This window comes from Octodon degus, unplaced genomic scaffold, assembly GCF_000260255.1.
Source record: "Octodon degus isolate 3935 unplaced genomic scaffold, OctDeg1.0 scaffold00257, whole genome shotgun sequence".
In the NCBI taxonomy this organism is placed as follows: domain Eukaryota; kingdom Metazoa; phylum Chordata; class Mammalia; order Rodentia; family Octodontidae; genus Octodon; species Octodon degus.
This window is the reverse complement of record NW_004524833.1, coordinates 1,669,957-1,685,679: the sequence shown is the minus strand read 5'-3', so window position 1 is coordinate 1,685,679 and position 15,723 is coordinate 1,669,957. Positions and strand designations below refer to the sequence as shown.

The window sequence follows — 15,723 nt, the reverse complement described above, 5'->3', positions numbered from 1 at the left end:
AGGGTCTTGCTATGCGATTCTGGCTGGCCTCGAAACTATGTAGCCCAGGCTGACCTGGAACTGGCAGTGATCCTCCTCTCAGCCTTCCCAGTGCTTGAATTACAGGTGTGCGCCACTATGTCTGGCCTAAATATCTGAGTTGTAGTGGACATCATGCACCTTTATGCCAAACCCTGCAAAAGCTCTCAGACCACAATAATTTCCGTTTGCAATTGATGTTGCAGACCCCAAAATTCTGGGCTTCTCCTGCCCCAGGCCCCCCCGCACCTCCTTTCTCTGTGTTGTCCCCACACAGGGCTACAGGCACTTACTTCCGTAAACACATCCAGAGCGGCTCCAGCACACTGACCCGACTGCAGGGCCCGGAGGAGGGAACCCTCGTCCACGATCCCTCCACGGGCACAGTTCACCACACGCACGCCCTTCTTGCACTGGGCGAAGGTGCTGTCATTCAGCAAACCTGGAAAACAGAAGAGCTGCTGGCTCCAGAGGCCTTGCCTTCCTCTGAACCAGCGCCTCCCTGAGGCCTCTTCCTGCAGAACAGCTGTCTCTGTCTGTTCTGACCCCTTCCTTCCCAGACACTTAAGAGGCAGGAGTGCCCGGCTCTGGATCTGGGGTAAACTCAGTTTCGAAACATCCTAGATATTCTGCAGGTGTGAATGCCTTGAGTGGGCCTCAAAGAATCAGAAAGCCTTGCAGGGCTTCAGAAAGCATCCCCATGGGCCACCGTCTGAACATGCACCCAAAGCTGTGGTAATAATGGTACCTAATGACAGTACCTGGGTTACATGAAAGCATCTTAAACAGAGTGAGTGCTAAATAAAGGTCTTCATTAACTATGAACATGCCTTTCTATCTGAGATTTCCATGAGGTTGATGTAGTCTCTTGCCTGCCCCTACCTCCTGGAAATTAAGTAATCCTCCTTCTTCCCTCCCTCTCCCTCTTCCCCCTCCCTCTCCTTTTCCCCTCTCCCTCCTCCTCCCCTTCCTTTTTCCTCATCAATTCCCTTCCCCTTCCTAGTGGGCCCATGGAAGATCATGTTTGGGGCCCTGCTTTTCTCCTAACCAGCTCAGATGAAGGTTCCTTCTTGGGGCTTCCCCACTCCCAGCGGCCAAGCACTTTGAGCTAGTTCACCCCACCTCCACCTAATGCAGACGCATCCGACAAAGCCCCTCCTTCCACCTTCTCACCAGTGTCTGCAGGAAGCCTAGACTGAGGGTCCACGCCCTACCTGATCTGTGGCTGCTGTGATCGACCCTTAAGGTGGGGACACACTACCTGTCGTGGAGGGCAGAAGGGGCGTGTGCACAGTGATGAAATCACAGAGAGGCCAGATCTCCTCCAGGGACAGCTGCTGGACCCCAAAGGAAGCCGAGACTTCTGGGGAAATGATGGGGTCATACCCTATCGTCTGATCAGGTGTGAGAGAGAAAATAAGTATGAGTATGAGCATTGTTACTATGCGACCATTTATCAAGCATTCACTGCATACCAAACACTGTGCAAAGATGAGTTTCATCCTCCAGGGCTGCTGTTCTTTCACCTGCTTTAGAGCTGAGGGAAGCAGAGTTTGCACAGTAACGAATGTGCACTTACCTGCCTCTGTGCTCCAGATGCCCTCAGATGCAAGGGCATCCATGCATGGCTGGACAAGGGGGAACTTGGAAGCCCCAAAATAGGAGCTTTTGGGGAGGGATGACGATCACGTAAGGAGCACTGTCACTGTTGTAGGGTACCAACAGCAAACAGATGCCAGAGGGCAGCCACAGCTGGAGCCAAGACCCGAAGTAGACAGTACACGAAGTTTTTAGGCAAAGGGAGGAAGAAAAGATGGAGGGGCTTTGGTGTTGCACCCAGGATCAAGAATGAGGCGAGCATGATGCACAGGACAGACACAGCACAGAGGGTCCAGTTCTTCTCTTAAAGAGTTCTCTTAATGAAGCCTAAAATGTCTCTAGTCCTAGAACAGCCTGCATTTATGGCTAATGTGCACAGCTTATTGTCGAAGACCATGCAGGGATATAAATGGCAATGGCGGACCTTTGTAACTGGGCAGATTTGATTGGGGTGGGGAGCAAGCACCTCATCGGGGGTGGGGGTGAAGGGTAAAGACAGTAGGGCGGGGAAGCACCAGGACAGAGCACTGGGCTGGGCTGGCCAGGGAAGACATGAGGCCCCAGATAAGGGGAGCTTCCTGGGGCTCTGGGAAGGTAGGGAGGTAGACCTCCAAAAGACAGAAGAAGGCAAGGAACTCTGGGTGTACACTACATCAGGTCATCAAATAGCAGTGAGGAGGAGAGAAAAGTGCAGGCAGAAGAAAAGACTTTATGTTCATAGCCAATAAAGACAAATATTTATTTAGCATTTATTATGTGTCAAGTAGTTTTACTGCTCCATGCCTGTTGGGTTTAGGTAACCTTATTTTCCCATTTTACTGAAGAGACCCTGAGGCAGAGAGGTTACAGAGGTGACACAGAACACAAGCCAGGCATTATTCTCCAGAGGCTGGGCTCCAGTGCCCACCTTGCACACAAGCTGGCAAGACTCAGAAGAGAAGAGGCGGGGTGAGAGTAAAGGGCTGGGTCAGCATGGAGTGGAGGGAGAGCAGCAAGAGGGGGTACAGTGCCTGCCCTGAGGAGGCAGTGCAGTCCCACAGGCAGCACAGGGGACCAAGAAAAGCCACTCCCCAAATCTGAGCCCTGGGGAGAGGGGTGAGGAGGGCATAGCCCCGTGTGAGAAGGCAGTGGTATAGGAGTTGTAAACGTGTCTCTTGCACCCGGCACAGTCTTAGATGACCGGCATGCCAGCTTCAACAAGATTCACGCCTCAGGGTCACCAAGCCAGGACAAGAAGCCAGGCAGTCAACATCCGGGCACAAAGGTCTACCTCTTGCAACAGCCAAGACCTCTGGGCCTCCTGCCTCCTCTCCCCGGGAGGCCTTCACAGGGCTCTCTCTCCAGATCAGCCCTTGTCAGCAATCTTGACTGGGGGGAAAGACAGAGGTACAGGCACCCTGAGATTCTCAAAGGCGCCGCACCCACACCCTCAGGAAGGCAGGGCAGCAGACCGCAGGGGTCTGACTGCACACAGAATGCCCTGGGCACAAGCAGTGCTGCCTAGCCAGCACCAACTGCATGTCAATGCCCAGGTCAGGCCCCACTCTTGCTCTCGCCCTGAATATGGGAGTGGAGTGAAGGACTTCAGTAAATGCTTCCATTCACTTGAAAAGAAACTCTCCTTAACCCTCAAGAGAACCAAGCCAGTTTACACAAAAACAAACCAGGATTAAACAAAGCAGAAAATGCAGTCGAACACTTGAACAGGGGCTATCTCCTGAACAGAAGAATTATTTCTCCTTTGTGATTTCCTTTAAGATTTCTACTACACTGTAAATTATTCTCAAGACTAGTGGAATATAAACATTATTTTAAAATATAATTTAAAAAAAGAATATAATATAAAATAGGACTTCCACTTCAGACACAGACCTTCAGGAAATAAAAATAAAGAAGATTCTGACTAAAGCTCTGGATCACATTTTCACCATCAGCTTTGCAGAGTAAGCAAAGTCAAGGGACTGCACACTGGCCACTGGCAGAGGCTTCGGGGACGAGGCTGCCTTTCCCGCCCGCTGAACACCTCCCGGTCCCCCAGCACCGGGCTCTTCTTCAGACACTGCCGCTCTCTGCAGGTGCTGCTGAGGAGGGAGAAATGGTCCGGCTAGCAGCTGGGACCCCCTCCCTAATCCTGACAAGTGGTCTTTGTGTGCCGGCCGGCCGAGGCTGGCTGCAACAATGCTCCCATTTTCTTTCCTCCAGATGCATTTTCATGTGCGGAATGCTAGAGGAAGAGGACAGAGAAGCCCGGCCATGCTGACTGGGTTGTCAGTGCCCAGCACGCTGTCATTACTCCCCTCTCAGGAGCCAGGACCCAGCCTGGAGGGGCAGAAGGAAGTGTCCCGCTGCCTCAGCTTTCCAAGGCTTTTTCACTGAGTTACACCTAGCTCTTTTTAGTAGTTTTTTCTTTTGAAACAGTGTCTTACTAAGCCATTAAATTGTCCAGACTGGGCCCAAATTTAGGACCCTCTTGCTTCAGCCTATGCTAAGATTATAGTTGTGTAGCCCTCACTGACCACACCTCCTAGCTCCACCCCCTGGCGAACGTCACATGACCCGGGCTGTTGGCTACATGATAGAGAAGGCACAGCCTGCGCCGTCCTGGACAGTGTCTCCAGACAGAGTCCCTTCTACTCTTCACTGATCACTTTCAGAGAGCTAGCAGCAAGCCCAGGGTTGTGGCAACTAGTATAAATATTCATTATGCTTATGATTATTATTATTATTGCATTTTAGGGAAAGGTCTACTGGGCTTTCAGGGTCTCACTGCTAGATAGGAGTCATAGTGATCCACTTGTTTACAGCCTCCCAAGAGCTCGGATTACAGGCGCGCACCACCACACCCAGTCTCAATGTCAGTCTCCGAACGCACGGGGTCAGGGCCGGCACAGCAGGCCCAGGGATGGAAAATATTCATTATTTTAAACAAAAAAGTTTAGAAGAATGGCAGTGTGAGTTACTCTAAGACAAACATTTTTATCCCAACAGCACAAACCATCCTGTACTCTCTCCAGGCGTAGAATCAGGCACAGACATGGAGCTGTTTGCATTTTATATAAATGCACCAAAAACAAAAACAGTTTGGGGGTGACACACACCAAACCGGTGTCACTAGAAGGATACTGGATTTGAAAGGGGACAAAGGAGGCCCTTATCCATGTCATAATTTTTATGAAAATGCATTTATTTATTATATGATTAAAATATAATTTAATTAGTGCTGGACAAATGATATCTGGAAATTTGCACGGTTTACCAGTTTAATAAGTTTCCAAATGAATAGGGCTGGTTTGAAATAACGCATGTTTAATGAACACTGATTACTGTTTTTTTTTGTCTGGATAATGATAGGCTATGTATTTCATAACTTGCTCACTAATCTTCCTGGAGGCAGGGCATGGTGGCACACGCCTGTAATCCCAGAACTCTGAGAGCTGCAGCATGAAGGCCACAGGTTGGACACAAGTCTGGGTAATACAGGTTGGGCTCTCTCTTTACTAAGACAAAACTCGTAAGGACCCAGACAAGTATATGGGATCCGGGCCAAGGCAAGCAGTGAGCATAAAGAACAGCCACTGGGGACACTGCAGAGTGACAGGCCCAGGCAGAGTGGGGGAACTGGGGCAGGGAGACATTCTGAAGCACATTTTAGGAGTTCACAGAATGTGAAGAGTGTGTTTGAAAATCAAGCCAACTGAGAATAACCCTCCAGAGACAGAAACCCCGAGGGAAGGCAACGCCCCACAAGGCTGTGGTGGCAACACAATGTTCAGGCAGATCCTTGGCAGAGCACCCAGAAACACAGGACACGGTTGCACCACGAGCAGGCTACAGACAGCTCCAGACCAAACTCAGGCCCGAGAGACAGCAACTGATGCTGACACTCAAGGTTCCCGCCCTTCCCAGACAGACTCCAGGGTAGCTCATCAGTGAGCAGCAGAGAGGAGGTAAGAGATGAGCAGAGAGCTGCCAGGTCTCTGCCATTATTCAGTAGATGAGGTGGGGACCTTTGATGAGACTCAGTCACTTCCAAAGTCTCCTTGAAATGAGAGATCTCCAACTAGAGGAATCTGGTGTTTGGTGATGCTGGGGGGAAGGGAAGTCAGGACAACGGGAGAGGCCAACAACGTTGGCTCCCATCTGAGCCCAAATCACTATTAGTCAGTGGCAGCATCACCAGGTTGGCTTCCTCTGAGCTCTGAGTGACACTTAACCTTTGACTTCTGCTTTTAGAAAATCAGTTTTTTTGCAGATTCAACTTTGACCTTGATTCTCACAGTAGATGAAATAGTAGAAAATGTTCTTGGTAGCTCACGGCATCCTTCCACCCCTGAGCAGAGAGAGGGCTGTGGTTTGTTTTCATGATCAACGATCTTGCCGGGCTATGCCATCTCCCTCCAGCACCTAGATAAATATGCCTCTTGTTTCTAGTCCGGGTGCTCAGGAAACATTATCTGTGGGGGGAGCAGGGAGAGGAAGATATTCCCTGTGCTCATAGGTGGATGTCCAGGTTCTGGGCTATCATCCATTTGTTATGGGTCCTTAAGGGTGTATTTACAAATTCTGGACATCAACATAAAATTGTCTCTGCCTCTGATGTCAACCAATACCATTCCTTCTAACTCAAAGCAAGTAAGAGGGATGGAAATAATGGGAAGAGAGTGAGGAAAAGCAGGGTGTGGTGGCCCACGTTTTCCATCTCAGCACTGTAGGAAGCTGAAGCAGAAAGATTGAAGATTCAAGGTCAGTCTGGACAAGTTAGTGAGCCACCGCTTAAGAGCAAAAAGGAAGGGCCGACAAGATAGCTCAGTGGACTATGCACCTGCCTAGGCAAGCTCAAGGACCCAAGTTCAATCCCTTATGCTGTGCTGGCCCCGCCCCTGGGCACGCTGAGCCAGTCACTGAGACTGGGCATGGTGGTGCAGCCTGTAATCCCAGTGCTAGGGGGAAGTAGCTCAGTGTGAAAGGTTCACAATCCCCAGTACTACAAAAAAGGAGGAGTGGAGGAGGAAGGAGAAGGAGGAAGGAACACAATTGAGAGCTCAATCTTATAGCGAATTCAAGGCCAGCCTGGACTACACAGGGAGATCCTATCTCAACAAAACACCTCTGTCTTCTGTCCATCTCCCCACTGAAAGGCACTCAGTGGTATTAGTTCTTTGGGGAGCCAAAGGACCTTCCCTCTCTCTTCCTAGCTTTTCAACTGGGCATCCCAAACAGCAGGTCAGCATCCTCTCTACTCATGGCTTTGCTGCTTATTTAGTAAAGGGCTCTAAAGACTGAACTGGAACAAAGGTTTTGGCTTCTCCCTAGCTTGGCTACACTTCCAAAATGGTAGGAGAATGCCTCAAATCCAAGGGGTGTGGTGTCCTTTTACCTTCATCCCGAAGGACTGCATCCGGATGGCCACCTCTCTTCCGATCCTGCCCAGGCCGAGAATCCCCAGGGTCTTTCCATTCAGTTCTGTTCCCATGAACTGCAGTGAGACAGAAAGAGGGCAAGAAGAGGCCCAGGTCAGCACCCAGAGTGGACTCAGGCACTGCTCCCGGCCGCGTAGGGCAGGGCCAAGCTGCTGCTCACCTTCTTCCGCTCCCATCTGCCGGCCTTCATCGAAGCCGTGGCTTGGGGAATCTGCCTGCACAGATAAAACAGGTTCAGCAGGACCACCCAGGCCCCCACCAGCCCAGGGAGGAGGCTGCACAGACACCTGTCCTGGCCGCCTTCCCAGAAATCAAGCTCAGTGTGGGTCTGTGAGTTCTGGAGGGTGGGGGTAAGGGTGGGAGAAAGAAACACTTGGAAAGACCCGATTTGGGAACCCTGGGAGCTCTGCCTTCAGTGAGAAGAATGGGATGAGATCCTCATCCACCTCAGCTGCTGAGGTAGCAACGAGAATGACTTTAGCAGAGTTCTTGCCTCCAAACAATGGAGCTTGTAGGGATAAAAGAACAGGACATGGGGGCTCTGATGACATCAAATGTTCTATCCAAAAATCTAAGGAATTATCTTCATTTTCCTACCTTGTCAGGACATAACTTTTGATATCCTTCATTATTACCAAGGAGACCCCTGACTTGTTCTTCCTTGACAGTCTTTTAAGCCTCAACAGTTTTGGCCCAGTCTGGGGTGTGCGGGCACCGTAGCTCAGACCCTTCCACTCTGTCCTGCTCCCAGCATGGAGCATCTACACCACCTTCCTGTTCCATCCCACCCCCGTGTAGTACACACCCCACAACTTATTTCTTCCTATTGATCCATACGGAGGCCTGAACCTCCACATTTTCTATGGAGGACAGAAGTTGCAGTTTGGGGAAAGTTAGTGGTCAGAAGGTAGGCATGTTATACACACATGACTCATAGGTGTCTCTGCAGCAAAAAGGAGATAAGAAACGAAGAGTAAGCAGCATCTTCTTTATTTTAGACTCTAGAAGAAATGATTAGGTTCCCTGGTTTATCAAAAACTGCTAACTACCTGGAAGGAGGTACAGGGACTGAACAGAGCCCACCCCTGCCATCACATGACTGCAGTGAGACAGAGTCCCTTCTTAATGGGGTGTCTGTTTCTTAGTTTTCATGTATCTTTGATGAGGGAGGTCACAGATGAGTGGCTGGGATGAAGGAATTTCCTTTAAATTCTAGTACTTAGCTTACTTCTTTAAGTGAAGTTGGTCCTGGAATAGGAGGGAAATTACTCTTGATTTCAAATCCCTTCCTTCTTCCTCCAGGGGAAAAAGGGAATTAATTAAATAGAACACAGCACCAAGATCCCTCCCCACTCAGAAAGAGGGGGGCGAGAAAGAGAGAGCATTGAACTTCATAGTGCAAATAAAACAGGCTTTAATATTCCTCCAAGCAGAGGGACACATAGCCTCGATGTGTTCTGGGGCAGCGTGAAGATCCTCTTAGGCTGAGCGCATTGTGCTCTTCAAAGAGCTCCTGTCCCTCCCTTTCCCCATCCTCCCTTCACTCACCAGTACATAGCACTGAATACCTGAGGTCTCATGTAGGCATCTTGGCCGGAGTCAGAGCAAAGATTTACTCCTTGGGTCCTTCCGCCACAAAAGGAAGAACAGTTCTTGATATGGGAAAAGGGAAATATCTTGGTCCCAGAAAAATTCTGGCCTGAGCAGGAAGTCAGAAGTACTGGTCACTTTGACCTCCTAGTTTAAGGATCCAAGAATCTTCTAAGGGACTTGGAACAGCTTCCTCCCATGTTTACTGGGAGGTTCATTCTTCCTCTTGGTCACAGAAATACGATGCCATGCAATGGAAGCACCTCATTTTGCTAAATGACTTCCTGACATAATAGGCGTATTACACATTATGTGTGGCTACATCCATTGGTCGCTGGGCTGCCTCTTGTTTTCAAGAGGCAATCCTACACTGGCTGCTGGAAGAGCAGGAGACTTGGCCACTTGAGCTCCACTGTGTTACGAATCCACAGGTAGGCAGGGAGCAGGTGTTTATTCCAATGCTGTTACAACATAGACTCAGGGAAGCTTTAGGGGCTGCATGACTGTGCAAGGAACATAGCCCAGTGAGGGAAACCAGACAGAGCTTCTTAGATGAACTAACACTGGCGCTGAATTGAAAAGCCAGCAGAGGTACCTAGACAAAGATGAGGAAGGATGTCCTAGGTAGCGGAGCAAGGAGAAAACACAGCACTGCAAATGTTGAGCAGGGAAGGTTTGGAAAGAGACAGAAGGCAGGGTGCATCGAGCACATTCTTCCAATGGGCCTGATTCTAAGTAATGAGCAGTAGATCTGAGTCCTCCCTCCCTCACATGTGCTCCCTACTACCTGGGTTCTGCGCTGTGCACCCGCATAACAAGGCTATGCGGATGGCTGGCCACGCCCAAGGTTCTCTGTGGTCTGCATACCACCGCATTCCCCAGCACCAGTTTGCTTGGCAGATCCTAATCAGTGACATACGGGGAGGACGGGCACTCACCTGGCCAGGCACATGATCATCCCGCAGGTGAGCTCTGCAGCACTGAGGCTGTTCCCATTGGGGGTGCTAAAGGCCAAAGGAAAGAGGGGACATCGGTCAGGGCCCCCAGACCCTGTATTCCACTGTCCCACCCCAGGTCCCAGGGCTGGAAGGGGACTGCCTTTCCCTGGCCTTCTCTTCCCACACAGAAGGACACCATCAGGGAAACACGTGGATCCCTCTCCCTGGAACTCTCAGTTCCCCTAAGGCAGAGGAGTGTCCCACAGGATCAGGAGGTGCACCTGTGGCTCAGCCCTTTCCCCTCTCCACACCACAGGACCTTCTGCCCACAGAAGTCCCAATTCCCTGCTGCCTCATCCTACTGAGGCTGAGTCCACGAAGGCCGAGGCAGGCCACCTAATTCAGAGGCCAGACTTCGTCCACAGGACTCCACCCCGTACCCAACCTGGCTTGTATTAAGAAGCAAAGCTAAGATTTCTATCACCACAGACCCAGCTTCTCCTCCTCACATTCTGAAGTGAGGAGGCCTCCTTACTCTCCGGCACACAAGGAGCACTGCCTCTGCCCATCTTACAGAAAGGAGAATTGAGGGCTGGCCAGATAGCTCAGTGGATTAAAGTACCTGCTTAGGCAGATACAGGGACTGGGGTTTGGTCCCCAGTGACCATGCCAGCCCCACCCCCAAGGTGCACTGAGATGGTGATTGAGAATGGGTATTGGTGGTGGTGCCTGTAATCCCAGCACTTGGGAGGCTGAACATAGGAGGAGTCTGATCTACATAGTGAGACCCTGTAGCCCCTGTACTAAATTAAAAAAAAAAAAAAAAAAAAAAGGAGAACTGAGACTGCAACTCAAACTTTTTCTTTTTCTTTTTTCTTTTTATGTTGTTGAAAGAATTTAACACACATGTTTACCTTCCTTCCTTCCTTTACTGGGGTCTCTGATTCCTAGAAATGAAGGTTACAAAGAGAAAAACTCAAGTGATTGTAGAGGTGCTAAAAGGACCCCCTGTCTTTCTGGAAGACCACCAGGCTTCCCCTTCTCTGCCAGCGAACAGCCTGTGGTGGGGGAGGAGGCAGAGGTGAGGACTGGGGTTCACTGTCTCTGGGTCCAGGGCAAGAGTGCAGCATGAGTTATCCTTTAACACTTCTACCCTCCGATGCTGACCTGAGTCAGATGTTCAGTCAGCTAACCCCTTACCCTCTAGGGAAAAATGGAAAAGGGGGAAGGGAACAATCTCAAGGACAGTGAGGTCCCTGGAGAGGAGGAAGGGCTTGGGCTCACAGCGGAGCATAGGGACGGCTTTGCACACCACCTTGGTGCCTGAGCAGGTACAGTGCTGCACTGGTGTGAGGATAGTGACCATATGCCCTGGGCGTCTGCCCGAAGAGCTTGTAAGAGAACCCTCCTTACTTCTGGGCCTGGAATGTTGAAAGATAAAACGAGGTCTTAGTTCCAGAAGGAACAGGGATGTGAGGAAGAGAAGGGATGGAGTCAAACCAGTAGAAGGTTTGTGGATCTGTAGCAAGGTGGAAGAACAGTGCAGAGCTGAGCTAATAAAACCAGTCACAAAAGGCCAGTGGAGAGGGAGGGTCCTGGCTGGAGCAGAGAAGGCAGATAAACTCCCTGAGTCCCCTGATGCCCAGGCTGCCTGCAAAGGCGCAAGCCCTCTGTAAGGGTGGGTTGTGGAACTCACTGAGGTTCCGCAGAGTCTCCATCTCGCGGACTTTGGGAATGCCTCAGTTGTAAGTGTGATGTCCCCAGGGCTCACAGCGTCGTGCTGAAAGCTCTTCCATCTAACTCACTTCTCTAAACCAGATCTTCCCTCTCTCTTCAGGTGGCCTTGGCATCCACCCCTCAGCCCCATGACTTACTTCATGACCAGGATGCCTTTCCTTGTAGCAGCCTCAAGATCCACGTTATCCACGCCTGTGCCAGCCCTGCCCACCACCAGGAGCTTCTCTGCTGCATTGATGACATCAGCGGTGACCTTGGTGGCCGAGCGGACAATGAGCCCTTCACAGTCCTAAGGAGAAAAACATCTGGATCCACAAAACCATTCTGCAAGAACTTCTGAAGCCTCAGGGCGAGGCTTGCTCCTGGTTAGGAGACACAGCGAGTCAGTGTGCTGCGCATGCTCTCCACCGCTCCCACATCAGCAGCTGCGCATGCTCTCCACCGCGAAGATCAGGGCTCATGCTACATTTTCCTCTGGAGTTGAGACTACAGCTTGAATCCTGTGCTGCTTTTCCTGGCAGGCAACAAGTGACAATATCAGCCCACAGGCTCTGGTCATCTGGCTCATTCTCTGGAGATGGGACCACAAGGGGCATGCGGAGCCCAGGGAGGGCCCAGAAGGGTGGTCAAAGTTAAGAGACCACTTCCTAGGCAGCTCCCTAAAATCCTAACACTCCTGCACACTGCTCTGCTCAAAGTGGGAGCTCCTACGGGCCGGATGACTGTGGTTACAGTCCAAGAAAGAAAGGCAATGTGTTTTGTAGACACATCTGGAATGCTCCACCATCAGTCCAACCTGGGTTCAAATCCACCCTTCACCCCTTACCAGCAACGAATCTGAACTTCGGCCTCTAGTGCGCAAGAAGAAAGGGACATTGCCAGTTCTTCTGGACACTAAGTTAAATAAAGGGCAGATGATCCAGCAAGCACTCTGTAGGTCGCACCTCGTGATTCAGAGGGTGGTACCTGGGCCGAGGTGCGCAGCCTTTCAGTACCAAATGCCTTCTTTATCCACACGATGCTGCTATTGCTGCTCTCGTGTGCCATGACCTGTACGCAGCGCTTTTACCTTTCTGTCACCCTATACATTTTTCTGTGTCTTGTCTTTTGTTGGCACAGACTTGCCCTGAGCACAACTTTCAGTGAGCCTCAGTAAAGGTTTACCACTCTGTTGTACAGAAGGGCCGGGACTACGTTCCAGGGAACATTAACAAATTAAATGCAAAGAGAGCAGAGAAGGGGGGAGGGGAGTTTGAGACCCTGGCTTGAGGTGCCGGGGCCGCCCTCGGGGAGCACTGACACTGCAATTGAGACCAGGGGTGGCGAGTGCTCATAATCCCAGCTCTGGGGAGGCTGTAAACAAGTGGATCACTTAGAGTCCGATCTAGTAGTGAGACCCTGTATACCCTCCCCCAAAATACAAAAAAAAAGAGCACTTTATCTCTAGGGAGGAGAGCAGAGCAATGACGCTTAGGCGGAAGCACACAGCATTTCGGTCTGCATCCAGGTGCACTGATGGTTCAACAGCAGTTTGTGCCTCTCCTGTCTTCGCTGCTTAGGGCTGTGTCTGGAAGCAGAGCTCCGTGCTGGCTGCCTGAAAGTGCCCAAGCCTGTCACGGCTGTGGTCTGAAAGAGGACCTCAAAGCTGGACATTGCAAAAAACACTTTCAGGCATCCGGCCCAGGCTCATTCTGAGGGTGAGAAACTGAAGCCCAACAAAGCCGCCTATTTTCCCTCTCCCACACCTCCTTTCCTTTCCTCCATGTACTATGTCCCCGACGTGCATCTGGCATGAAGCTAGACCGATGTAGGATGATTATGAAATGGTCTGGGCCCACAGACCTTAAATACTGACTCGCCAGCATTCATCAGCAGAGCATCTGTCAAGGGAGGTGGGCCCAACGCTGGGCGTACCTGGAGGGTGCTGTGAGCCCCTCGGCACCCTAGAAGAACAGCAGCCAATGCTTGGAAAGAAAGGGCAGGCTGCTGCCTGTCCCCCACTCAGGTCCGCTGCTCCGGGGCCAGAGAACAGGGTTCTTCTGCTTGGCCCCACTCTACAGACTTTTCAACCACAATAAGCTTTTCTTCCACAAAAACTCCGGATGAGATGACTTTTCTCTCAAACTCCACTTTTGTTCTGATCACTAGGATAAGATGTTTCATATTCGATGTTCCTCTCCTTGACCTGTAGTTTGATTTTCTTAGCTGTATTTCAGCTTCCTAAAACAAGAATTTTGTTGCAAACACCCTGTGATAAGTCACTGTCTGTGTTTGTATTCTTAATCTCCACAGTACAATCTCACCAGCCTCGGTCCCGCAGTGCGGTGACATAAACTGCTTGCTGAGCACCCACTGGTGCAGGTATTATGCCAGTTGTTTTACATTATCCTTGTCACAGCTCCTAAGAGAAGGGACCTAATAGCATCCTTTTTCAAAACAGGGGCATTGAGAGGTGACCTGCCTAAGTCACTCTTACAAACTGAAAATTAGACAGAAGCACCCGGGGAAGTCAGTGCCAGAGGCAAACACTGAGGCTGTAACTAAGGAAGAGCTAGTGGGCTTGTCAAGGTGTCAAAATGCTAAGGCCAGCATCAGACAGGGCCAGTTGGATTTAGAAACCAAACGCAAATCCCTTGGAGGGATTTACTGATGTTGACAGCTTTCACTTTGTGAGCAAATTCTTTGTGTCAGGTGTTGTGCTTCTTAACTCTGAGACAAGTATTCCAACAAACATGCTTGCTGAAGTCCCACAAATGGAAGATTGCAGAAGCTGGGACCACACCCACGTCTTCTGAGAGACCCAAGCTCAAGTTCTCAACTGCCTGTGGAAAGCAGCACTGGGCTGGGGAGGCAGCTCAGCATGGTATTATACACCTGTAATCCCAGCGCTGGGGAGACTGAGACAGGAGGATCACTCTGAGCCCAAGCTGTATAGCGAGGCCCTGTACCAGACAAATAAATAAATAAATGATTTTTAAAAATGGTTATACTACTAAAACGGATACACATTTAAATGTAATGCCAATCAAACTATCAATAGCATTCCCCTTAGAATTAGAAAAAAAAAAAAAATCCTAAAGTTTATATGGAACTTAGAGACCCAGAATGGCAAAAGCAATCCTGGACAACAACAGTAAAACAGGGGCATCACAATCCTGAATTTCTAATTATATTACAAAGCTACAAGGATTTAAACAAAACAAAACAGCTAGCGTGGTCCTGGTATCAAAATCTATGTGGATCAATGGAATAGAAGAAAGGTTGAAGAAATAGCAGCAGCAGGCACATTCAGCTAGCTGAGTTTTAAAATGTATTTGGTTGTTACAGGGTCTCACTATACAGCCTGGACTCCTGGCGATCTTCTGCTTTCAGCCTCCCCAGTGCTGGGATTACAGGTGTGCCCAGACTCTGGCTGGCTCAGCCTGTCCCAGGGCTGGCATGGCATAAGGTACCTGGGATTGTACCGAGGTCCCTGAGCTTGCCTAAGCTTGCCTAAGCAGCGCTTTAGCCAGCTGAGCTATCCCACTGGTCCCAGCCGTCTGATTTTTGATGGAGTGTCAATAAACATACGCTTGAGGAAAGCCTGCCTCTGTAAAAAATTATGCTCGGAAAACTGGTTAGCCACATGCAGAAGACTGAATCTAGACCCAAGTCTCTCACTGTGTAGTAAAATAAAATAAAAATGAATCAAAATATTAAAATAGAAACAATCTGCTAGAAAATAAAATAGATAAAAATCTCTTTTTTTTTTTTTTTCCCAGTATCAGAAACTGAACTCGGGATCTTGCACTTGCCAGGCAGGTGCTTATGCTGCTGACCTATGTCCCTGGCCTAGAAAAGGGCTTTCTTAACAAAATACCTATTGCACAAGAAATTATATCAACAACAAAAAAGAGGATTAAAAAATGGGATGACAGGGCTGGAGAGATGGCTCAGTGGTCTAAAGCACCTACTTTGGAACAAGCTTGGCAAAGCACAGGGACCACGGTTCGATCCCCCAGCACCACATGCCAGCCAGCCCCGCCCCCTGGTGGGCTGAGCTGGCCACACAGACACACACACACACACACACACACACACACACAATAAATAAATATAAATAAAAAAAATAAAAAAAAAATGGGATGACAGATTGAGGAGCTTCTTCACAGCAAAGAAACAACCAACTGTGTGAAATAACAACCTGTGGAACGGGAAAAGCTTTTTGCCAGCTATACCATGAAAGAACTCAAAAAAATCTAAACCCTCAAAATAAATGACCTAATCAAAATAATGAAAAATTAAAATGAAGAGATGCTTCTAGAAGTGCAAATGGCCAATAAAAATGCTCAGATCACTGGTCATTAGACAAATACAAATTAAAACAGCATTGTGATTTTCTCTACCCCAGAAAAAATAGCTATTATCAGGAGATACAAAAA

General features: G+C 49.5%; 1 protein-coding gene across 1 annotated transcript in view; it reads right to left on the bottom strand.

Annotated features, from left to right (window-relative positions):
- The window catches only part of Phgdh (phosphoglycerate dehydrogenase), a 34,893-nt gene that overhangs the window by 13,222 nt on the left and 5,948 nt on the right, over positions 1 to 15,723 (bottom strand). Inside the window, exons 2-7 of the mRNA XM_004646178.2 lie at positions 11,440 to 11,591; positions 9,566 to 9,631; positions 7,198 to 7,252; positions 6,995 to 7,093; positions 1,280 to 1,412; positions 312 to 460 (exon numbers count right to left, since the gene is read on the bottom strand). Coding sequence (XP_004646235.1) covers positions 312 to 460; positions 1,280 to 1,412; positions 6,995 to 7,093; positions 7,198 to 7,252; positions 9,566 to 9,631; positions 11,440 to 11,591 — 654 coding nt within the window. The remainder of the gene's footprint in view (positions 1 to 311; positions 461 to 1,279; positions 1,413 to 6,994; positions 7,094 to 7,197; positions 7,253 to 9,565; positions 9,632 to 11,439; positions 11,592 to 15,723) is intronic.